General features: G+C 41.9%; 1 protein-coding gene across 2 annotated transcripts in view; it reads left to right on the top strand.

The window, feature by feature from the left end:
- Positions 1 to 25,391, top strand: part of SEC14L1 (SEC14 like lipid binding 1) — a 152,791-nt gene that overhangs the window by 111,738 nt on the left and 15,662 nt on the right. For both annotated transcript variants that reach the window (XM_029600393.1, XM_029600394.1), the window contains exons 12-16: positions 5,476 to 5,647; positions 13,258 to 13,392; positions 14,170 to 14,304; positions 21,181 to 21,432; positions 23,119 to 23,297. In XM_029600393.1, coding sequence (XP_029456253.1) covers positions 5,476 to 5,647; positions 13,258 to 13,392; positions 14,170 to 14,304; positions 21,181 to 21,432; positions 23,119 to 23,297 — 873 coding nt within the window. The remainder of the gene's footprint in view (positions 1 to 5,475; positions 5,648 to 13,257; positions 13,393 to 14,169; positions 14,305 to 21,180; positions 21,433 to 23,118; positions 23,298 to 25,391) is intronic.

Here is a 25,391-nt window from a genome sequence, read left to right as displayed (position 1 = left end):
GGGAAAGGCAAAACTATCACAATCCTGCACCGATTCAAACCCCATCTCTTTTGTGAGGGGTTTATCTGTCTGTACTGCTAATGAATGCTGATTACAAAACTCCAAAACATGAAAATTTTTCAGGAAAACCATGGTAATATTCCCAATATTACTGGCACCTCTACTGAGAGGTGGGGGGGGGGGGGGGGGGCATTTCCTTCACTTAATCTGTACCAGAATAAGATATACAGGTTTCTTTAATTTTTCAAATGGCTCGTCTTGTGGTCATTTATCTTACTGAGTATATACCAAAGCAACCCAGGTCTCATTCTAACTGGAGTTTTAAGACCTAGCTTTAGAGGGGAAATCTGTGGTAAATAAAAAGGTTTCCAATTATAAAATGTCTTTGTCGAGAGGCAAGGTTAAATTATCCATGACGCATGTGTGATGTCATCAGATGGCCCCGAAAGGACCTTTCTGTCTTTGCTGATAGAGCTTTTGCTATACTAAGCATGTGAGGGAGTTCCCATAAAGGTACTGCCTTGTGAGCTTCTCATTCTTTTTTTCATCTGATCTTCTGTTGGTTGTGTACTTGTCTAGTTTTTCTATTTTTACTTCTCAGCTCACTTGTTGAAGTTGCCTCATGTCCTTGGCAGCCCCTCAGCAGCATTTTTCAATGCTACCAGTCTTTAAAGAAAAAGAAAACTGAAGAAAGTTTAGATCATGTCCAGCTCTAGGAAGATTGTATTCAGCTGCTTCAGACTGCATGTGTGGCAAGAAATTGTCCATCACAAATAGCCGCGACATTTGCTATTGGTGTCTGCGGCTATTTGTGATGTCTTTGAGGACTCAGAAATCCAGAGCCTAAAAAATGGACAGGTTTGTGAAGAACCAGACTCAGTCCTCCTCATGGAAAGGAGCATCTTTGAGCTGGTGCTACTCAAGCAGGGCTCCCCTTTGAGGCAGAAGCCTTTGAGCCTGCCGCCCTGTTGGGGTCAAGTAAGGTACAGAAGCGCTAGGCACAGCAGTCTTTAAACTCTTTTCAGGCCCCATGGGGCTTGAGGGCACATAAGAATTGCCATATGTTGGGGCTGGTGGTACCTTCAAGGCTGAGGTCTGGCTCCATCCTGTTGCATGCAGGTCCACTGGTGCATTGAGCCCTGGCCCCATCAATGCATGGTGTTGATAATATACTGTGTCGACACACTGACCCTTGACACAACTACATTGACACATTGATGCCTGGCCCTATTGATTCACTCAGTGCATTCAAGAAGAGCAGGAGACCCTGAAGGGGAATGGCTTCACTTAATCTCCCATCATCTCCAGAGCAGTATTTCCATCGAGGCTTCTGGAGCAAGGATGTTGCCTGGCTATGCCAGACCCAATATGTTTCATGGTGCCACTGATTTCTATGTATCCACTGGTCCAGTTGCTCCAGGAAGGGGCCTCCTTTTGGAGACCAGAGGGAATTTCTCAGCAAGTTGAACCTTTACTGGTTTTGGAAGAAGTTCTCGACTCTTGGTCAAAGAACACAACAGCCTATAAACAAAGTAGTGGACTTTTTGTCTCACTGGCAGTTGAGGACAAGGAAGGCCTTTTCAGTCTCTCCTGTTCATAATATTGGATTTATTCCATCAAGGAGGAGCCCCTCTCATCTTCATACTGATGGAGATCCCATCAGAGATCCCAGGGGTGGAGACTAGTTCCTGCCATTCACTTGCTGTATAATCCTGTTAATTTGAGGACAAGCCCCAGGAATATGCCTCTCAGACAATGGATTCCCTTCCTGATTGCCTGTATCATTGGGTTCCTGCATAAAGTGTGCCCATACTTCTTGGATCTGAGGAAGGGTTGATGGAGATTCCCTTTGACTCCCTAATCTGCTGGAGAGTACTCTTTGCTACCTGATGATCTATTGAATTCAGATTCTTGGACAAATTGGGGAAGGCACTGGGAGTCAGCATTCATAAGGACAAAAACTCCCACACCAAAGTCTTTGGGTTTCTTTTTCTCCTGGAAACTCCAGCTGAGTCAATAGTGATTCTGGTACACTTGATTTTGTGGGATTTACAAACAATGTGGGAGAAACCAGCATCCTACACCCTCTTTTCCCCCCCACCCCTCCCCACCCCACCGTGGAAGCTGTACATGTATAAACTTTAGCAGAGCCTGGGGTTTGGGATAGTCCAGCTACTACACTAATTGGTTGTAGTGAAATCCACCCTGACATGGGCAAAGAAGACCAGAATTTTCTCAAACAACCCACTGGGCAAAGACTCTAGACTGTTGGCAACTTCAGGAAAAAGGTATTCAGAGCTTGATGCTCAATGTCTGCATTGCAGCCCACCAATTTTACATGCTACAATACTTACATGATTGCATTGAGAAGCTGAAGCTTAATGTAAGAGTTGAGGAAAGGAGACCAGTTGGAATGTCTGCAGGCTCTTTGAGATGCATACGAGTATGAATGTCATCTTTGCTTGATGTATGAATCATTTGAAACCACAGCCAAATTGTTTGCAGTGGCCATTGGAGCACACTGACCTGTTTAAGAACCAGCAGTCTGTGAGAGGACATGTATGAGAAGTTGGCAGATATGCTCTTTTCTGGGGAAAATCTCTTTGTAGACCAGCTCAGAGAAATGATCACCCAAATTAAGGAATAGCATGTTACCTTTCAGTCTTACATAGGTGCTTATCAGCTGTCCTTTGAGATGTCCTTACTTCACTTTTAAAAAATTCCTACTTAAAGATACCCTTTCTGCCAATTTCAACAGTATGTTGCACTACCTGTGCTTCTACAGCAACAGCTTCCGGCTTGTAGACATCCACGTGAGACACGTCAGCCAAAGACTCCATAACAAGCCCAACACAAGCCTGAGCCTAGTTTTTGACCAGCCTTGAGCCTCAAGCCTCTCCTAAGGGGGGAAGATTCGTCTCTTCCTGGAAGAGTCACAGAAGATTATCAAGGAATGCTGGGTCCTCAAGATTGTAGAGTCTGTTTACCATTTGTGCTTCTCCCTCCATCCAGCACTTACCCCATTGTTCAGCCTTCAATCCAGATCTGTCTCACTCAACCCAGCTCCATCTTAAGATGAAGTCACTGCTCAGTCAGCAAGCGATAGAACCGGTTCTCCCAGTCACAATGACAAGGGATTCTACTCTTGTTAATTCCTTATCCCCAAGAAATCGGGGAGGGAGGGGATCAGAGTTTGAGGCCTATCCTGGATTTAAAAACTTTGAACAAGAGCTTGTTGAAGGAGAAATTCAAAGTGAACTTCATTGCATACCATCCTGTCCTTCATTCAAGCGGGAGATTAAATGTGTGCCCTGGACCTGAAAGATGTCTGCCCACATACCTATCCATCATTCCCATTGGCAATAGCTTTATTTCATTGTGGATTCTTCTCATTTCCAATATAATTTCATGCTGTCAGTGGCCTCAAGGTTCTTCACCAAATAGATAGCAGTGGTACCAGCACAGCTTCATCTTAATGTATTTTCCCCTACCAGGATGATTGATTAGTGATGGGGTCTTCCCAAGAAGACTCTTCAGCTCCTTCAGTCACTGGGATTCATTGTGAACTTTGCTAAATTGAACCTAGTCCCAACCCAAAGAATCAAATTCATAGGGGCAGGGATAGACTCTCTGGAAGAGGGGAGCATCCCTTTCAGCAGAGTGAGCATGTTGCCTTCAGACCTCGATCCAGAAATTTCTACAGAAGGGTGAGGTCCCAGCCAGGGAAATGTTGGTTATCTGAGCCACATGCTGGTAGCGGTACATGTGGTTCTCTTCATCTGCCTCAACATACAGCTTCTTTAGTGGAACCTGGCCCTCAGTGAGATCAGCTACTTCAGCCCTTGTCATCCTAATTGGAGGTCATGGAGGAAATGAAGGGATAACTCCAGTGGTGGCTAAAGTCTGGGTGCCACCTTCTGCTGCTTCCCCATCAAGTAACACTGGCTATAGATGCATTCACCAGGGGATAGAGCCCTTTCTGAATCAAAGGAACCTGGTAATCAACAGAAAGTTTCAGTTCATTCAATTGGAGTTCCGAGCAATCAGTCATGCATCAAGAGCTTTTCACATCTCCTTCAGGGAAAGATTTCTAATCTTTGGGGGTTGCTCATCAATCTATTTGTTGCATCTGAGACCAACAGGAAGGTAGAAAGGTTCTGCTCTATTCTTCAAAGCAAGTTCAGGTCCGCCCCAGACGCTTTTTTACTCAGATGGGACACAGATCCGCTAAACACTTCTCCACGACTTCCAGAAGAAGCAAAAGCAGTGCAGAAAGTGCTCAAGGACTGGACATGCAAGATTCTCACTGCTCCAGCATGGCCCAGACAAGTATAGTTCTTGTACCTCATCCACTTGTCAATTAGCTCTCTTGAACTCAAGAGAGCTTGAGTTCAAGCTCTCCGACTTGAACTCAAGAAGAGGGTCATCTATATCATCCAAACCTTTCCTCCCTCATCTTGACAGCGTGGATGTTAAGCACTCAATCACTTCACTGTCATTACACAAGGAAATTGGGGGCATTGTGGTTTCCATCTGGAAGCCTTCAACCAAAAAAGCTTCCAGTTTTAAATGGAAAAGATTTTCATCTTGGTGTTGAGCAAACTCCCTGGATTTGTTCCTTGTGAGCCAAGGGAGTTACTTCAGTACTTATTTTCCCTCTTTCTTGGCTCTCAGAACATCATCGGTCAAAGTGTATCTTGGTGCCATAGCAGCTTTCCAGGTTCAAGTGAATAGCAAACAAATATCCATATACCCTTTAAGGTCAAAGTTCATGAAGGACTTATGGTATACGAGGCCCACGGTAGCCAGGCCACCAGTGCCATAGGATCTCAATATAATATTGTCGCAACTCATGAAGCCTTCTTACAAAGCTGCAACTCGGTCATTTGCTCACATATTCATGTCCCATTAAGAACATAAGAATTGCAGTCTGGGCAATTTGTCAAGTGACAATTTTGGACAAGCAAAGCCTGTTCACCCAGTAGACAACTTTCCACGGTGGGATCCCTGTTGTTTTTTCAATTAGTGCTCCACCATGCAGCCCTCAGCTTGGGACTCCATGTATCCTGGCTAAGGTAGCCTTGCTTTTCAATGGAGAAAGCAAGTTTGCTTACCATAAAAAGTTCTCCATAGATAGCAGGATGAATTGGTCATGCCTAATACCTGCTCACCTCCTGAAGAGTTGACTACTGAGCTGAAATTAAGCTCTATAATCAATTAAGAGGCTCACAAGGCTGCACCCACACAGTAGCTCCTGTGCATGCTCAGTAGAACACACGCTCTGTGAGCTAGGAAAGAAAGGGTCTGTATGTCCCCATTGGATGACATTACCCAGGTGTCCTGGCTAATTCATCCTGCTGTCTATGGAGAACCCTTGGTTATGGTAAGCAGAACATCACTTTAGGATTTAAAAATTCAGGGTATGGTATCTTTCTATGGGAATATAAAATCCATGTCTTTATATCATTCACATAGCTCTTGGACTTGCCTAGTGGACCTTGAAGGTTTGAACATGAGACATTTATGGAGACCTGGGGTTAAAGCCTTGCTTAGGATCATTGAAGTGGTTGAGGCTAATTACCCAGAGACGCTGGGCCGCCTTCTTATCCTCAGAGCTCCCAGAGTATTCCCAGTCCTTTGGACACTTGTGAGTATCTTGATAACTGTGTGTAGTTTGTACAAGTTTAATAATAAAATTGTGTAAAAATTAGAAACTGGTTCAACTAAGGGGATTATTCATAAGGAAGTAGTTTACAAGAACATTCAGCTCTCATTATTGCCAGTTGGTTTCTCATAGGTAATGCAAGTCTAGCAAAGCTTATTGTAATTTCAGTTCAATATTTTTTTTTCCAGTTTAAAAACTTTAGTAAGGTATTTAATCTTATACTTGTAAGAGTTTAATTGGCATGTTTGAATGTTGTCAGCTTATTCTAGAACATCATAGAGTTCAGTTTTAGTACTATGCTAGATACAGAAAAGGTTTAAAACTGGCACTTGATGAAAAGCTAGTACAAAATCCCTGTTTTATTGAGGATATTTCCTGTGCCTGCAGGATAAGGGAGATGATCACATGGCCAGAACTGAGAACTAATTAGACAGGGGAATTTGAAAGGAGAGAAACTTAAAAAAAAATAAAAAATCACTAACCTATCCCATGCCAAAAGAATTGACAAGGTTCCCTTTGGATGCAATAACTTTCGAGGAAAGCAGGCGCTGGCTTTTCAGCGTCCACTTTCTTAATGCACGCATGGCGCCCGCAAGGGGGGCACCATGCAATAGGCAAATTAGGGGGTTGCTGGTTATGAAGACTGACGCTGATAAACTCTGCATCTGTTTTCATTACTCAGCATCCGTTTTTATTTCTGGCAGATGGCCGATTATGAAAACTGACGCCAAGTTTATCGGTGTCTGTCTTCAATAACTCGGCGGTCTGCTGAGGTTTTTTTGTTTTTTACTGAAGTACAGAAAAGCAGTTTTTTCTGCTTTTCTGTACTTTTAAATGCTCTCAGCTATTAATGCCTGCTCCAGGCAGGCATTAATATCTGAGCAATATTTTATTTATTTTTTTTAGCATTTTTTTATATACCGAGGTATAGCAGAGTTGCCTTCACTCCGGTCTACATTTATAACAACTTTTGAATGCGGCGTGAATGAATAATAGCCTTATTCACAAGTATTTGCATGTGATGAGCGCTATCTCATTCACTCCGCGTTGGAGGAGGGTTAAATAGGCACTAATCCCCCTGTTGCATTAGGGAGTGGATTAGCTCCTATTTAACTCGCATCTGACAGCGGGTTAAACAATGCGCTCTGTGAGCGCACTGTATTGCATTGGCCCCATTGTGTACAGAGTTAAGCTAGATCAATTTTTACCATGAGCTTACTTTAACCATATCTGAGCAGGTTAAAAAAAGGGGCGCAATTTACAAAGATCAAAGTAAACACTGAAATGTCTCAATCTGTTATATAGTGGGAGTGTTAAAATATTCCTGGACTCTGACCTTTAAGGGAAAATTCCCTTGCAAAGTAATATATCTTGGTACAGCACAGAAAAAATACATGATGCACACTAGATCAAGACACTGCTCTAGAACATTTATTTATTTATTTAATTCTTTTATATACCGACCTTCATGACGGGTGTCATATCAAATCGGTTTACATGGAACAAGGGGTAAACATTCTTATCAACCCTTTAACAGTAAAATAATCAGAGGAGGTAAAGTTACATATAACAAGGAGATCAAACTTGGGAATATAAGAAAGAGAAGGACAGAAGGATAACCAATTGTGATTAAATGGTTTCGCTATGTAAGTCAGGTAGGCTTGAGATGTAGAGTTCCAAAGTGAAAAAATTAAGGGAAAGCTTGGCTAAATAGCCAGGTTTTAAGTTTTTTACGAAATGATTGTAGGCAGGGTTCCTGTCTGAGGTCCGGCGGTAGATTGTTCCAGATAGTGGGTCCTGCTATCGAGAATGCACGTTCTTTGGTTGCGGTGTGGCGTGAAGTTTTGTTAGGAGGCACATGGAGAGATCCTTTGTATGATTCTCTGATGGGTCTGGATGAGGAATGAAGTTTGAGGGGGAACTGGAGGTCCAACGGTGGTTGTTTGTGGATCGTTTTGTGGATTATGGTGAGGGATTTGTGTAAGATTCTATAGTTTATTGGCAGCCAATGTAGGTTCTTTAAGATGGGGGAGATGTGATCTCTGCGGTTTGTATTAGACAAGACTCTAGCTGCTGCATTCTGGAGCATCTGTAATGGTTTTGTGGCGGAGAGTGGAAGCCCCAGAAGGAGTGTGTTGCAGTAGTCAATCTTGGCAAAGAGTGTGGCTTGGAGGACTGTCCTGAAGTCATGGAAAAACAGGAGGGGTTTGAGCCTTTTTAGGACTTGCAGTTTGTAGAAGCCGTCCTTTGTTGTGTTAATGGATTTCTTTAAATTTAAGCGATTGTCAAGGATTACTCAGAGGTCTCTAGCATGAGAGATTTGGGTTGTAAGAGGATGCTGAAGCGAGGAGTCGGAATGGTCGGTTGAAATGAGTAGTTCGGTCTTAGATGTATTAAGGACTAGATTCAGATTGTTGAGTAATTGGTTAATGGATTGAAGGCAATTTTCCCAGTATAGGAGAGTCTTTGAGAGTGACTCTTTTATGGGGATTAAGATCTGAACATTCTCTGCGTAGAGATAATGTGTTAATCTTAGATTGGTAAGCAGTAAATATATATATTTAGGATAAAAAAAAAAAAAAAAAATCTGGTTCAAAGGCAGGCTTTTTTCTTTTTTTCTGCCTGTGGCTTATGTCTAGGAATATGACATTTCTTTGACCCAGCAGTTTCTTGCTGCTCCTGTGGGCTTCCAGCTTAGTCAAAGCTAGTTTTCTTTGGGCTTTGGTGTGCCATAAATCTTCATACACATCTGCCCAGAGGTCTGCCCCCCCCCCCCCCCCCCCCCCCCCAAGTTTATATCACTCTCCACTCCTAGCCCATATATTACAACTACAGTCCTGCAATTGTGGGCACTAAGTCCAGCTACTAGGTGTCACTGCTGCATAATGACTGAAACTTCTGTTCTCCCAAGGGTTCTGAGCACTGCCTCCACAGAATCTCTGGTCCTGGCTGGCCCAGGGAATGAAAGACTTGACAAGAATTAAATTCAGCATCCTCCATGTGGCAGCACACAGCATTTGCCACTGGACCAGCCTGAAGATTGTTTGTCATTGATGTTTCACAGAACACGGATGCACTATATACTATCCATATTCACAGTAGACAGGTCACAGCATTGTGACAGAATTTGTATTCATATCCCCTGTTCATCGGTACTGAAAATGCAATAGAAGTGGAAACTGAGATACAGGGAGGAAGGCAGCTAATGAGCAGTGCTAAAGATGCACCTTGGAGGAGGCCACCTTTGATCTGGCCAGGGTCCTTCTGAACCGCCAAAGCATACTGTCTGGGGAGAAGGGTAGGGCAGAGATTGCTGAGGGGGAATTTATTTATTTAGAGGCTTTTCTATACCGATATTAGTAGGAACATCATATCGGTTTACATCCAAAACTGCAGGTAGAAATTACATTAAACAGGGAAAGGGGTTGGGATAAATAGGAAAACTAGAGGAGAAGCTAACGAAGGAGAGGGGATATAAGGCTGCAGATAAGTAGAGAAGTAACATAACACATAGTAACATCATAACATGGCATGAGTGTAAGTAGTTTAGAGGCAAAAACTGCGGGGGTGAATTTATGGAGTAGAGTCCTAATCTGGGTATGCCTGTTTGAAGAGCCAGATCTTTAATTTTTTCTTGAATTTGATGGTGCAGGGCTCGAGGCGGAGGTTCACAGGTAGTGTGTTCCAGCGGGTGGGTCCTGCAATGGACAGAGCTCGATCCCTTGTGGATGACCAGTGTGCCTTTTTGAGGGAAGGGATATGAAGCGTGCCATTACGGCTAGTTCGAGTGGGATGGCTGGATTGTATGAAGTGGAATGGCTCATCAAGCCAATTAGTTGTGAAGGTAGATGGATTTATGAATTAATGGTGAGGGTTTTGAAGAGTATGCGTGAGGAGATAGGGAGCCAATGAAGGTCTTTGAGGATGGGGGTGATATGGTCGGATTTACGGGCAGATGTGATGGTTCTAGCTACAGCATTCTGCAGCATTTGGAGCGGTTTTATGGTGGAATAGGGGAGGCCGAGAAAAAGGGAATTGCAGTAGTCCAATTTGGATGAGAGGGTTGCCTGAATGACTGTGCGGAGGGCATGAGTATGGAGAAGTGGTTTGAGTTTTTTCATGACATTGAGCTTAAAGAAGCCTTCCTTAAGGACTTTGTTGTGTTTTTTCATGTTTAGAGACTGGTCTATCAGGATGCCTAGGTCTTGTACGTAGGGCTAAGAGGCGATAGAGTTGAAGGCTGGGTCACTTGAGAGGGATGGCTTAGGGCTTTGTTGGTTGGATATAAGAAGCAGTTCAGTCTTGGAGGAGTTTAGGGCAAGGTGGAGGTTTGTGAGTAGGGAGTTTATGAAAATGAGACATTTCTCCCAGAATTTTAGTTTCTGAGATAGAATCATGGATCAGTATGATTTGTACATCATTGGTGTAGATGTAAAATTTGAGGCCAAGGTTGGTTAGGAGGTGGCAAAGTGGCAGGAGGTATATATTGAATAGGGTAGAGGAGAGGGATGAGCCTTGGGGAACTCCTTGGGTGAGGAAGTGGCGAGTGGATTCTGAATTGCCTGTTTTGACAGAGAATTGTCTATTGGCAAGATATTTTATTTATTTATAAGGTTTTATACACAGACATTCGTGTGGAACATCATGCCGGTTTACAATTAACAATAAAGTTGGAGAAATTACAATGCACAGGGAGGTGGGAGAGGGAGAAGGCTAGAAAGAGAGGGAGAGAAAGAGGGAAAAGGAGCTGGAGATGGAAAATTAGAGGAACAATTATATAAGTGGGGAACAAAGCTGTTATAAGTGATTTACAAAAAACCAGAAATGAGTATATGCAAAAATTACAATATATACAATCTTATGGTTGCAAAATAGCCATGGATAAGTAAAAGCAATCTTACTGTATACTGACTTATGTGGACGCGGTGTTCGAATACTAGGCGGGAAGGGAGGCAGGGGGCTGAGGAGGGATAGCAGGTAAGGAGGGGTGGAAGACTGACAGAGGGTGTGAGGAAGGTGAGGGTTAGGCTAGGTTTGGTGGTTTGGTTCGAATTGGGATAGGCCTGTTTGAACATCCATGTTTTGATTCCTTTTTTTGAAATTGCGGAGGGAAGGCTCTAGATGTAGATTGGTGGGTAGTGAATTCCAGAGGGTAGGGCCGGCGATGGAGAATGCCCTTAACCTTGTAGTGGTATGGTGTGCGGTTTTGAGTGTAGGGCAATGAAGGGTACCTGCTAGGGAGGTTCTGGATGGGTGGTTGGAAGTGCGGAAACGTGGCATTTCCTCAAGCCAGGTGTGGTTGTGTTTGTACAGCGTGTTGTGTAGAATGATGAGGGTTTTGTATTGAATGCGGAAGTGTATGGGCAGCCAGTGCAGATCCTTTAGCACAAGGGTGATGTGGTCCCTTTTACGTATGTTAGTTAAAATTCTGGTCATGGCGTTCTGCAGGATTTGTAGGGGTTTTATGGTGGATGCGGGAAGGCCCAGGAGAAGGGAGTTACAGTAATCCAGTTTAGATAGGAGAGTGGTCTGGAGTACTAGGCAAAAGTCTTGAGCATGCAGGAGGGGTTTAAGCTTTTTAAGAATGAGTTTAAAGAAACCCCCTTTTAGGAGAGTGTTGATGTGGGGTTTGAAATTTAGATGTTGGTCTAGGGTGACACCTAGGTCTCTTGACGGAGTGCAGGGTGGTGTACTAAGGGAGGAGTTGAGAGAGGTGGCTTGGGAGATAAGGTCACGTTGATTAGAGATTAAGAAGATTTCTGTTTTTGAGGTGTTTAGTGCGAGCTGAAGGTTGGATAGTAGGGCATTGATGGTCACAAGGCAGGAGTCCCAGAATAGCAGGGATTCGTTGAGGGAATTTGGTATGGGGGATGAGAATTTGGACATCGTCTGCATATAAGAACTGCAGGAGGTGGCAGAGAGGCAGGAGATAAGGTTGAAGAGGGTGGAGGATAATGAGGATCTTTGGGGGACACCTTGAGTGAGGGGGATATGTGAGGATTCGTTTTCAATTTTTACTACGTATTTTCTGTGGTTGAGGTAGGAGGTAAACCATAGCAGGGGTGTGTCAGAGATGCTTATCTCTGCTAGGCGTGACATCAGAAATTGGTGGTTGACTGTGTCGAAGGCTGCTGAGATGTCTAAGAGGGCAAGTAGATATGATTTACCATGGTCCATACCTTAGAAGATATGATGTAAACCAAAGGAGGGCTGTACCAGAAATGCCAATGTTGGCGAGGCGAGATAGGAGGGTGTGGCTTATTGTGTCAAATGCTGAGGAGATGTCGAGGAAGGCGAGGGTGTAGCTGTGACCTTGATCAAGGCCTATGAGGAGTACGTCAGAGTGAGTAAGAGGGTTTCTGTGTTTAGGTGTTTGTGAAAACCAAATTGAGCGGGGTGGAGTATGTTGTTGTCTAGGTAATCCATAAGTTGTGAATTGACAACCTTTTCCATGATTTTTGCGATACATGGAAGGTTGGAAATGGGATGGTAATTTGCGGGGTCATTTGGGTCCATGGAGGGTTTTTTGATAAGAGGTTTGACAACCGCATGCTTAAGGATGTCAGGAATTATGCCAAGGGAGAGGGAGCAGTTGGTGATGTCGGCGAGGGGTTTAGCGATGGTGTTGGGAATGGTTAGGAGCGCTTTTGTGGGGATGGTGTCAGTGGGGTGGGATGCTGGTTTAATTTTTTTCAGGATAGACTCAATTTCTTTAGAAGAGGTAAGGTCGAGGGAGTTTAGATTAGCATTAGCAATAGTAGGGGTGATGGGCATGGGAAGTGAGGTGACGGGGAATCTTAGGAGGATATTTGCTATTTTGTTGTGAAAGAAAAGGGCAAGTTCTTCATATTTACTGGTGGCTTCGTTGTTGGAGATGGCGGGCGGTGAGGACTTAGTGAGGTCAGAAACATAAGAGAAAAGTGCTTTGGGGTTGAATTTTGGATGCATAGAAGTCTCGTTTCGTTTTAAGTGTGGCGAGTCTGTATGTGTGCAGGCTGGATTTGTACATGTTGGCTAGTTGTGGGGAGGGGTTCTTGTGCCAGATTCTCTTTGTCTTAGGTTGTTTTTCATTGTCTTTAATTCTGAGGTGTACCATGGTTTTGTTTTGTTTTTTTGGTGTGGTGTGGTGTGTAGGTCTCGGCTAGTGAGGGGACATAGTTCGTTTGCTGTGTCAAGGGTGAGTTTGTTCCATGGGTTGAGGAATACGAGATTAGACCAAAAAAAAAGTGTTCACAGTAAAATTGAAACTGGGTTTAATTCAGGTTAAGACGAGCAAAAATTAATTTACTGCTTAATTGCTTGAGCACCCAATTGAGAAGCTCTTTCTTTGATAATCTAGATACACACATGAGCAAAAGGGAATACATTTGTTTTTATTTATTTTTTTAAATTTCTAATCCACGATTTGATTAAACAGTCAATAGAATCCTAGCCATATTTCCACTTAAAAGTAAGTACCTCTGTACCTTTAATTAGTGCGAAATCCCTATAACTACTTTCTATAAAATGGAGTGGAAATTTGGCTTTGAAATTGCAGAGTTTAGAATACAGCAGCATGATTGGTTTAATTTTTTTCCTTCCTTTGCTTTCAGGTTAGTCCTTTCATCGACGATAACACCAGGAAGAAATTCTTAATTTATGCAGGAAATGACTATCAAGGACCTGGAGGACTAGTGGATTATATCGATAAAGAAATTATTCCTGATTTTCTTAGCGGAGAGTGCATGGTAAGAGCTTGATACAATGTGTTTGCAAAGAGTAGTATCCATCTTCTAGAACATGAAGCAAGTTTTGTTTCTGCCAGCCCTACGAATTTGCATCTGTTAATGCTACTTGTAGTTTGAGACTTCATCTGTTGCATGTTTGATCTTATGTTGCACATTAGATAACATTCTACTCTTTAAAAGGTCATAAAATGTAAATTTAAAGTAGCAATTTTTTAAAATCCTGTAGACATAGAAATCAGACAGTAAAAATAGATGTTAATTTGACAAATTCATCTCTTACATAGTAACTTCCATCTTTATGGGTAAAAAGGTACAGTTGCACTGTTTATCATTGGATATGTATCCACGTTATCCCAATATGTGCTAAGATTAACAGGAGAAGATTAAGAACTGGGAGGACAGCCATTGTGCCAAGCTCCTGTTTTTTCTTTTTTTATTAGTCTTCAACCATAAAAAAAAATCTGAAAAAGAAAATAGAATCCAAAATAAATGATGAATAGAATCAAGAAATAACTAAATTGCAATTTTTATCAGTTGGCATTGATTTATATGAAACTGTCAGTTATTCGTATCATATTGTGCTTTCTTCTTGAAGGAAAACAGCTTAACAGTCAGTGTGAATATATTTTATTCCTAAGCCAAGTGCTTTCTCTTAGTATTTAAATTTTACAAACCTACTTAATTTGTTAAATTGTGGCTACATTTAATCTGTAAAAGTAGCATCCTACCAGAAGGCCAAAAGTGAAGAACTATGACTCATGTTTGTTTTGGTTTCAGTGTGATGTCCCAGAGGGTGGGCTGGTTCCTAAGTCTCTCTACAGGACACCAGAGGAGCTGGAGAATGATGACATCAAACTATGGACAGAGACTATTTACCAGTCAGCAAGCATCTTTAAGGGATCTCCTCATGAGGTATAGATGTTTTTCTTGCTTAGAGAGACTAAAATTATAGCACTTACACAAGTCTGCCTTTTTTTTTTTTTTTTTTTTTTTTTACAAATGAATAGTTGAAACCACAAAAGAGAATAGTAAATGACAGTTGATAAAAGACCACAAAGTCCTATCTAGTCTGTCCAGTTGAGATAAATTCCTTTATGTAACTAACTCCACCACCACCTCCATGTCTTTCACCTGACCTCTTAACTCTTGTCCTATTACTGCCTTCCATATCTATCCCAAGCATGCCCAAAATTTATTACAGTGACTGTCTCTGCTGGTAGACCTTTACATCTTCAGTTTTGATTCTTACAAGATTGCTTAAGCTAACACCCAGATCTTCTATCTTATTATCAAGTTACATGATAATGTCCACAGCTACTAAGGATAGTGAGGCCATTGTGAAAAAAATATCCAGCTTCCACATGCTCACTGAAGTTTATTTTTTTAAACATGGTCCATCTATGCAGACCACCCAAGCCTTCTTGGAAACCAATGCTGTTGTACCACTTCCCTAAGAGCCCCGAGGGGCTAAAGGGGCTCTTAGGGAAGATAGGGCCATTGCAGAAAGACTAAATTAATTCTTTGCTTCCGTGTTTACTAATGAGGATGTTGGGGAGATACCAGTTCTGGAGATGGTTTTCAGGGGTGATGAGTTAGACTAACTGAACAAAATAACTGTGAACCTGGAAGATGTAGTAGGCCAGATTGACAAATTAGAGTAGCAAATCACCTGGACCAGATGGTATGCATCCTAGGGTACTGAAGAAACTAAATGAAATTTCTGATCTATTAGTTAAAACTTGTAACCTATCATTAAAATCATTCATTGTACCTGAAGACTGGAGGGTGGCCAATGTAACCCCAATATTTAAAAAAGGCTCCAGGGGCGATCTGGGTAACTATAGACCAGTGAGCTTGACTTCAGTGCCGGGAAAAATAGTGGAAACTATTCCCAAGATCAAAATCGTAGAGCATATAGAAAGACATGGTTTAATGGAACACAGTCAACATGGATTTACCCAAGGGAAGTCTTGCCTAACAAATCTGCTTCATTTTTTTGAAGGGGTTAATAAACATGTGGATAAAGGTGAACCGGTAGACGTAGTATATTTGGATTTTCAGAAGGCGTTTGACAAAGTCCCTCCTGAGAGGCTTCTAAGAAAACTAAAAAGTCATGGGATAGGAGGCAATGTCCTTTCATAGATTACAAACTGGTTAAAAGACAGGAAACAGAGTAGGATTAAATGATCAATTTTCTCAGTGGAAAAGGGTAAACAGTGGAGTGCCTCACGGATCTGTACTTGGACCAGTGCTTTTCAATATATATATATATATATATATATATATATATATATATATATATAAATGATCTGGAAAGGAATACGAGTGAGGTTATCAAATTTGCAGATACAAAATTATTCAGAGTAGTTAAATCACAAGCAGATTGTGATACATTACAGGAGGACCTTGCAAGACTGGAAGATTGGGCATCCAAATGACAGATGAAATTTAATGTGGACAAGTGCTAAGTGTTGCATATAGGGAAAAATAACCATTGCTGTAGTTACACGATGTTAGGTTCCATATTAGGAGCTACCACCCAGGAAAAAGATCTGGGCGTCATAGTGGATAATACTTTAAAATCTTTGGCTCATTGTGCTGCAGCAGTCAAAAAAGCAAACAATGTTAGGAATTATTAGGAAGGGAATGGTTAATAAAACAGAAAATGTCATAATGCCTCTATATCGCTCCATGGTGAGACTGCACCTGGATTATTGTGTACAATTCTGGTCACCACATCTCAAAAAGATATAATTGCGATGGAGAAGGTACAGAGAAGGGCGACCAAAATGATAAAGGGGATGGAACAGCTCCCCTGTGAGGAAAGGCTGAAGAGGTGTTAGGTCTGTTCAGCTTGGAGAAGAGACGGCTGAGGGGGGATATGATAGAGGTCTTTAAGATCATGAGAGGTCTCGAACAAGTAGATGTGAATCAGTTGTTTAACTTTCGAATAATAGGACTAGGGGGCATTCCATGAAGTTACTTGGCACATTTAAGATTAATCGGAGACAGTTCTTTTTCACTCAACGCACAGTAAAGCTCTGGAATTTGTTGCCAGAGGATGTGGTTAGTGCAGTTAGTGTAGCTGGGTTCAAAAAAGGTTTGGATAAGTTCTTGGAGGAGAAGTCCATTAACTGCTATTAATCAAGTTTACTTAGGGAATAGCCACTGCTATTAATTGCATCAGTAGCATGGGATCTTCTTAGTGTTTGGGTACTTGCCAGGTTCTTGTGGCCTGGTTTGGCCTCTGTTGGAAACAGGATGCAGGGCTTGATGGACCCTTGGTCTGACCTAGCATGGCAAGTTCTTATGTTACCTCAGTATTTCATTACCATCCTCTGCTTATCCCAGGCTTTTTTTTTTTTTTTAATATTTTTGTCTCCATCTCCTACGGGAGTCCATTCAATGCATCCATCCATCACCTTTTCCCTGAAGAAATGTTTTTTGGATGCTCCTGAGTCTAAGCCCTGGAGTCTCATACCATAACATCTTGTTCAAGAACATTCTTTCCTCTGAAAAGAGAAATTTAGAAGTTGCCAACATTTATTTTTGCCAAGCACTGCTTAGAAATAACATTCATTGGTTTAAACCTACTGTCAGAATCTACACTAGCAGTGCATGCCATGAATACCAGGATCAAAACATCTATGCACCTCATGCATGCCATGAATACCAGGATAGCATTTTTTGAGAACACAGTTTGTTTGGGTTTTTTTATGGCACCTGCCTTGCTCTTTGGGCTTCTAGTGCCATTGGAACCAGCTTCTTTTGTGCTGTGAATCTTCATTTGATCTACCTGGGGAGAGTGGATTTATTCCTGCCTCTTATTAGCCCAGGTAATTTAGCAATAATCCTCAGCTAGGGACCACAAACTGTGGCTCCCCTCAGGGCTTGATTCTAGAGGGACCCAGAGGTTATTTTATTTATTTTATTTATTTATTTTATTTAATTTCTTTTACTATACCGATGCTCAAGACTAGGTCTTATCGTACCGGTTTACAATGTAACTGAGAATTAACATCAAGGTAGAAAGTAAAGTTACATTAAACAGGGAGTGTAAAACCTGGGCAATGGAAGACAGTACAGAATTTAAACTAAGAAACAATTAGAGAGAGAGATAAATATATAAACAACAAAAACTATAAGATACATAAACATAGATTTATCCTAGGCAGTTATTAGCATGGTATGTCCAGTGGGAGAAGGAAAGGGTGAGGTTGGGTGGGGGGGAAGGGGAGAGGGAAAAGAGGGGGGGTAGGGGTGGGAGAATGAGAGTCAGTGATGGTTGAGGAGATCCTTCAGCGGTAGGCTTCTGCGAACAGCCAGGTTTTCAATTTCTTTCTGAATGTTGAATGGCATTGTTCTTGGCGTAAGTCTTGGGGAAGTGAATTCCAATGTAGTGGACCTGCTGTTGAAAGAGCACGCTTGTGAATAGAGTTGTGGACCGATGATTTGTTGGAGGTTAGCTGATAGGTGCCATTCTTGAGCAGTGGCTAGATCTCCCCTCCCTTGAGGACTGTGAAAACTGTCTTCATGCCATCCTTGGAAGTTTGTGATAGTCAGACTTAAGAATCTGCTACTGGTGGTCTTCATGGCATCACTTGACAGTAAGAGAACTGTTTTAAATGTAATCCTGCTGTTTGGGCATAATCTGGGTTTATAGAAGCAGAAAGGCGGTATTCAGATGGCTAACAGGGATTATAAAGTGTTTTGGCTGCCACTTTTCATTGATTATATCAGGGTTTCCCAACCTTTTCACGCCCAAAACACTCCTACATTAATAAAAATGTATGGCATACCAGACTCTACCGAGCAGGCAGTTCAAACATGGAAGGGACTCATGGCCTAAAGAAGAAGTTAGAAGCTCCAAACGCCCTACCGGGCTCTCTCCTAAAGCTTAAAGGGTGAGAAGAGATGGGCTTACCTCCCTCTGTGCCAGCCACATATGTGGTTGGCACATGTGGCTAGCGCTCCTTCACCCTGCTGCTCCCAACACTGAGTGAATCACGTTCAGTGCTCAATATACACTTTCCCTGTCTCACTCAGCCAAGGGATAAGAGACAGGCTGAAGGATTCAAAGCAACATAGAAATGACAGCAGAAAAGGACCAAATGGTTCAGCCACTCTGCCCACAAACGTATGGTAGCACCACCCACACCATACAGGTCTCTGTCATAATGGTATCATCAGTGGGTGGCAACTGCCGTGCCGTACAAGTTACCCCTTTACTTAGTTTCACAAACCGTTAAAGTCAGGGCCCTTGTTGGTTGAAGTCTGAGTCCAATACCCTGTTATCTCTTGCCATTGAAGCAGAGAGCAATGTTGGAGTTGCATCACAAGTAAAAGGCTTATTGGTTAAGGGTAGTAACAGCAGCATCAGCAAGTTACCCCCATGCTTATTTGTTTCCCCAGACTGTAAAATTCATGTCCTTGTTGGTTGCTGTCCAAAACTAATTCCCCTTTTCCTCTTTTCCCCCTGCCATTAAAACGGAGAACAGTAATGAGTTGCATGAACAGTATGAAGGCTTGATGGTTAAGGGTAATAACCTCCGCCCCAGCAAATTTATCCCCATGCGCTCTCTTCCTCATTTCAATCCTCTGTCCTTTAGGGATCCACTGTTTATCCCATGCCCCTTTGAAATCTTTCACCGTTTTTGTCTTCACCACCTCCTCCAGAAGGGCATTCCAGGCATCCCCCACCCTCTCCATGAAGAAATATTTCCTAACATTGGTTCTGAGCCGTCCTCCCTGGAGTTTTGGGGCGAGATGAGAAGGTGCTGTGTGCATAATGTGTACTGCACAAAGCAGAGCCAAGCTGTCCATGTAATGTCTGCTACCCATTACCTACCACACTCCAGAGCTCATGCAATAGCTAGGAAGAGGAGGCATGTATGACCTTATGTTCTCAGGAAAAAGTTCCTGCAAGCTCAAATTGGGCTCAAGCTGTCTCACCTCACCAGATCTTTAAGAGAAAATTGCTAACTAGCATCACCAAAAGAAGTTAAGCCCTATCCCCAAAAGACAGATGATGTAGCTTGGAAAAAAAAGGTCCCACCAGTCCGCTTCCAAAAATGATCCTTGGGAGAGCTACACTCTCGGCTTACCATCAAATCCTAAATCCATACCATGGCCAAAATAGTCCTTTTTTTTTTTTTTTCTAACTCTGGCACCTCCGCCCACTGCTTGATGACTCTGCTTTCACTACAGCTATTTGGGCCATTTTTCTTTCTCAGCTATGCAGGAATCCTCAATACCCTAGATTGCTGCTTGCAACTCCTACAGAATGCCACTGCTCGCATGATAATGAGGAAAAACATGTTTGACCAGATAAAACCCCAGTGTTAAAAAATCTGCATTGGCTACCAACACTATTCCGCAGTAAATTCAAGATCCTGACTGATCTATAAATCTCTCATATACCTAACTCCAACCTACCTCAGCAGTTTCCTCACCTGCTAATTCCCTCCACACTGACTCTGGTTACTGTATCTGGCCCGCCTCAAGATCCCATCACCAACAACTGTCTGTCTGCCTCATGAACCCCAGAAAGTGAACTTTTGCAGGCTGTGCCCCAGCCCTCCCCACTCACATCTGGCTTACCCTGGACCCTCCTGACTTTCAGAAAATTGGTAAAAATCTGATTGGTGGAGGCAGTTCTTGGTCATGCCCAACTCCGGAACCTCTAAGCTCTATACGCAGCCACCTAGTCATTTGTAGCATTATGGACCTCCTAAACTTTGTGTTTAAATGTGAATAAACTTCACTGCTACCTGAAGTATGTGATCTAAATGGACTTGACTCTGTTTGAACTGACTGAACTGTATTGATACCCTCCCTGTGACTGAACCATTGTATCTTGTAACTTGCTTTGAACTCTCTTTGTGGAAAAGCATGTCACAAATGAAATGATGACAGTCACTGTTGGAGTCTTGTTGCTGTGAGGTGCTGAGAGCAGAGCCCAGGTAGTGGTGATTTTTCCATGGCACTCCGTATCGGGCCTGAAGGCACTGATTGGGAAACCCTGGATTATATAGCTGTATGGCCACTAAGCACCAAAGAAACGTCACATTCCTTTTCTGGGTTATATTTAATTTCTGGCTTAGAGAAGGAGGCAGGCAGTCAATTTTAGCAATGTGGTTGTTTGTTGGCACACTTACCTAACTGGAAATAAGTTCACCTGCACCTTGTTTGTGAACCTTATTTTTTTTTTTTAATTGGCCTAGCAATACATTTTATAGATGTGAAGTTCAGTAAAATGTCGTCATCTGTACCTCGTTTGGTTTTATTTCTATGTTATGTAATGTAATAGTACTTTCTAAGTACATGTAGAAATAGTAAGGGTGTGGAAGGCTGAAGAGGTATTTTGTTCACACAGACTTCCAGGGACTTGATTACTGATGCCTTCTCATGAGTGAATTTTAGTGCAAGAATGAGAGATAGAAGACAAGCCTTTTCTTTCCTATTCTTGTAAATAAAATTAATAGGATTTTTTTTTGTTTTGTTTTTGTTAAGCATAGCTTATTGTGAATATTTGTTAGTTGCTTAGTGTTCCATGTTTGTAAACTGGTAATGCTTATGGAATTGTTGATATTGGAGTCTTGGGGGAAAGCTCATGACTTCTACATCAGGTTTTGTTTTACAGTAAAAACATTTAATCAGAAATCGAGTATAGGTTCACTGGTTTAAGCCAGTACTTCATTTCTGGTGCTATTTTAACAACATTGTGCATAATGCAATGCTTTCTTTTAAATTTAAAACTTTTTTTTTTTTTTTTTTTTACTCCTGCAGATTTTGATCCAGATTTTGGAAGCTTCCTCTGTAATCACATGGGATTTTGATGTGTGCAAAGGTGACATTGTTTTTAACATTTATCACTCCAAGCGAGCTCCGCAGGCTCCTAAGAAAGATACCCTAGCTGCTCACAGCATCACATCTCTTGGTGGGAATAATGTGCAGCTCATAGACAAAGCATGGCAGCTAGGGCGAGACTACAGCAGGGTAGAGTCACCGTTAACCTGCAAAGAAGGAGAGAGCGTACAGGTAATGTTGCTGGGATCAAAGCATTGTGTCTTTGCAAAGTATACTTAATTGAACTGTAATTTGTCATAGTAAATAGTTCATACAGAACATTTTAGCTAATTGGATGGCGTGGTAGTTTGGCACAAGGGTAACTACCCTTTTACATAGTTCATTGGTTCAGGTCTGACTCAGATTGATAGGCTATGTGAAGTGCATTTGTGGCCTACATCTCTCTCCCAGTGTACAAGTGTCCACCTTACTATTAGTATCCCCATCACAAATAGTCTGCTTGTCTCCTCATGGTTTTCCATCATCTCTTGAAGTTCACCATGCCTAACTCATTTGCCATAATTTGTCATGCTATTTATGGATCATAAATTGGATTCACTGGGATTTACTGAATAGGCTGGGAAACATACACAAACACTTGTGCAGTCACCTACCAAATGGATGACCTAGTTAAGTGTTTTGAGGTCTGGCAAATGTTGCCCTTTTCTGAAAGTGTTACTTTATATATAGAAGTAAATTAATCTGCAACCTCTCAATATGTTATTTGAATAAACCTCTTAGTGTGAGAAAAAACAATTATAAACAAATATATACTTATTTCTCACTGGATGATGGACTTATGGAACAAATTTACTGTATTAATCCAGCAACCATCATACTGCATGAGGTTCCTGGATATGTTCCAGGTAACCCTTGAGAGCTTAAATGCTTCTACATGCAAAGAGCTTAATCATCGGTTGCTTTGCAGTTCATTGTCTCTTATAAAGCTAGAAACTTACTTAGCTTATAAGTTAGTGAAGTACTTAACTTAATGCCGCTGAATGCCGCAGCCGAGAGAGAGGGTTCCTTTCAGGTAAGTTCTTGTATCTCCCATATAGGGCTATTAAATGGACGTCCTGTCACTAGGTTCCTTTCTGGTATTCTTTACCGCTCGCTGTCAAAACGCCTGATGCTGCAGTGTTTCGGAGTATCTTCCGGGGTCCAGCAAGCTTGCAATTGTGGCAAATTTTATAAACATACTGTAACCATGTATGTTATGAAAGAATTGTGCGGCTTCTATTATAAATAACAAGAGACATGAACATTAAAATGAGTGCCATGGTCCCATTATTAAAGACGCACACATTTGGATCCTGATATATATGAAGGCAAAACAAATCTTGAACACTTACCAAGTAATTGTCTATGATCAGTGCTTATTTTAAAGTTGTTTACTGTCAAAGCAAAGGTTGTGATAGTCTCAATATGTTTCATGTATACTTTAATTTCTATTAATGTATCTTATTATGATGGATACTCTTGACATAAGTAATCAAATATGGATAAAATAAATAGCACTGCTGGATTAAATTCACTCAACTCTAAACCAATAAGCTTAGATGAGAACAGTAATTATTTAGCAATGTTTCAACCGCTGCTGTACTTGGAAAAATATATGAAACCTGTACAGCTAGCCTGCATGTGCCTCTTACCCCGCAAAAGAGTGAATTGAAGACACTTAGATGCGTGTTACCTGCTTGACATCTTTACTGCCATATCAAGAAAAGTAGTATTGTCTTCTGAGTGCTTCGCTGTGCATGGTGGCTTCATTTCATGACATTTTTATATGTTCATGTACTCAGTTGCCAAGTTTGCAAGATAATTTCACAGAACTCTGTGGGAATGTTGGAGATACTGATTTGCCTCTGCTGCTTGCAGGGATCGCATGTCACGCGATGGCCTGGGTTTTATATCCTGCAGTGGAAATTTCATAGTATGCCTGCCTGCGCTACTACCAGCCTGCCTCGGGTGGACGATGTCTTGGCATCTCTGCAAGTTTCTTCTCACAAGTGCAAAGTGATGTACTATACAGAAGTAATTGGGTCTGAGGATTTCAGGTAAGAAAGGGGTTCCTGTTCTTGCCATTTTTTTCCTTTCTAGTGGTTTGAGTTTTATATTTTCTATGTTTTATATATAGGGACCTTTGTTTTCAGTTTTTATTTTATCTTGCCTGGGATTTTCAATGTTACAACAAAAAAAGACCATGGAAAATTACTGATGTAACACAGGAGCAAAATCAGTGGAAAAGTTATCTTTCCACTGATTTCTTTTTTATTCTAATATTGAAGTTCCCAAGCTAAATAAAATAACTGAAAACGAAGGTCCTTAGTTAAAAGAGAATTCTCACTGTAAGATAAAAACAGTTATCCAGCCCAAGGAAAATGCCTGCCTAGCTGAGTCATAGGATTTAAACCCAAATGGCAGTTAGGCTTCCAGGGAAGAGAAGCTACAGCTGCTGCTGGGTATCCTCATTTTATGCTGTAGCAGCAGAGCTATAATACCGTCCCGTTCACTCCCTCCCGCTTCTTTGGGGCCTAGAAAAATAAATGCATCTGTGGATTAACTTGGCCACCACCTCGCCCCTTTTTTTGGTGGAAAAGGTAGACCTCTTGTGGCAAGAGGCATAACTACATGTTCTAAGTAGGTCAAGTTTGTTTTTAATTTGTTATGGACACCATTAGATATTTTATAATATCAACTCTACACGGATGCAATTGTTTCTCAAGGCTAACCACCCTTGAGTTGTGTGCTTTGTGGAACCTGGATTTTAATCTACTTACTAAAAAAACAAAACAAAAAAAAACCCCCACAACTTTATGGACATCAGAAAAAAGGAACACTGCCATAGGCAGTTTGCATTCATATTGTTTGCTGTACTGGAACACAGATCCATCATCTATGTATTGGGGTAAAGTTTTAAAAGCTTGCCTGAGACCTTTATGCATAAAATAAAGAATTATGCATGTAGGTTGGCTGTGATTGAATGTATTTTCAACTGTCCTAAAACTGTAAGTTTGTATAACATGCATAAATTTGGCCATATAGTGTTTTGGGAGCATATTATAAATATATGCAAATGCATTTTCAAAAGGTACGCAGTAATCTGCTGATAACTCAGTCAAGATCTTGGGTAGAGCTCAGTTTGCTAAGGATTATTTTCTAGATGTTTTTCTTTTATGTTTGGTATTTTCAGAGGATAAAATTCTCCCAAAATGCAAAGTAATTTTGGTAAAAACTGGTTTCAGAATTCATCTTGAAGGTCCTGTTGTATAATAGCACTGAGAAAACACAATCGCAATCCTTATTTATTTATTTTTTTCGGTATTTCTCTTTGAGGTGACTTTAGCCTGCGTTCCATTTAGGGCTGAATTCTTAAAAGTTGTTTACGTGCATAAAACAGTTTTATGCTCATAAATGGCTTGTTAAAAAATGTAACAATTGAAGCAAGATGGCTGCAAGAGGTTAGATGAAAAGACAGGGTCCCTGTACCTTGTTTCTTCAGACTTTTTACCTGGTTATGTGTCCTAAAAGGAAAGCCTGCTCACTTACCTACAGGCCGATACAGTAAAGCGCGGCCGCGATTACCCCGTTTCTAACCCGCTTTGTACCCGCAATTTGGCTGCGTAAGTCCAACCCGCGATTCACTATCCCTTTTAACCCATCCTTACCGCTTCTTTAAATCAACGGGTAACCCTTTCCGCCCGGGGCATGTATATGATATGTAAACGCTCCGATTAGCTATTCCCTCCCATACAGTAACATGTGCCCCCAACTATTGCCTTTTTAACCTGCAGTTTAGCCGCGTCTTTAACCTGCTAAATTACTGCCTACCCTTATCCCTGCGTTAGAGGGTAGGCGGTAAAGTTTGCCCCTGAAATTTCACGGGCAAACTTTCCCCCAGCCCCCGCTCACCTGCCCTGGCCGCATCCATGGGTGCCGGTCTCCCGTACGGGCCCGCGCTGACAGGGGCAATGACTCACAAATGTCCCTTCACTTTCTCTTTCAGCATTCCTTCTCCCGCTTCAGCAGCCCGGGGCGGATCAGGCGCTCTCCGCGAGGCGGCTTCCAGCAGCCCCCGCCGGCAAAGATGCATGAACGCACGTTTGTACTTCCAATTTGGGCGCTCAAGGCACCTTCGCTGGCTTGAGCGC

This window comes from Rhinatrema bivittatum, chromosome 4 (assembly GCF_901001135.1).
Source record: "Rhinatrema bivittatum chromosome 4, aRhiBiv1.1, whole genome shotgun sequence".
In the NCBI taxonomy this organism is placed as follows: domain Eukaryota; kingdom Metazoa; phylum Chordata; class Amphibia; order Gymnophiona; family Rhinatrematidae; genus Rhinatrema; species Rhinatrema bivittatum.
This window is presented reverse-complemented; position numbering and strand designations above follow the sequence as displayed.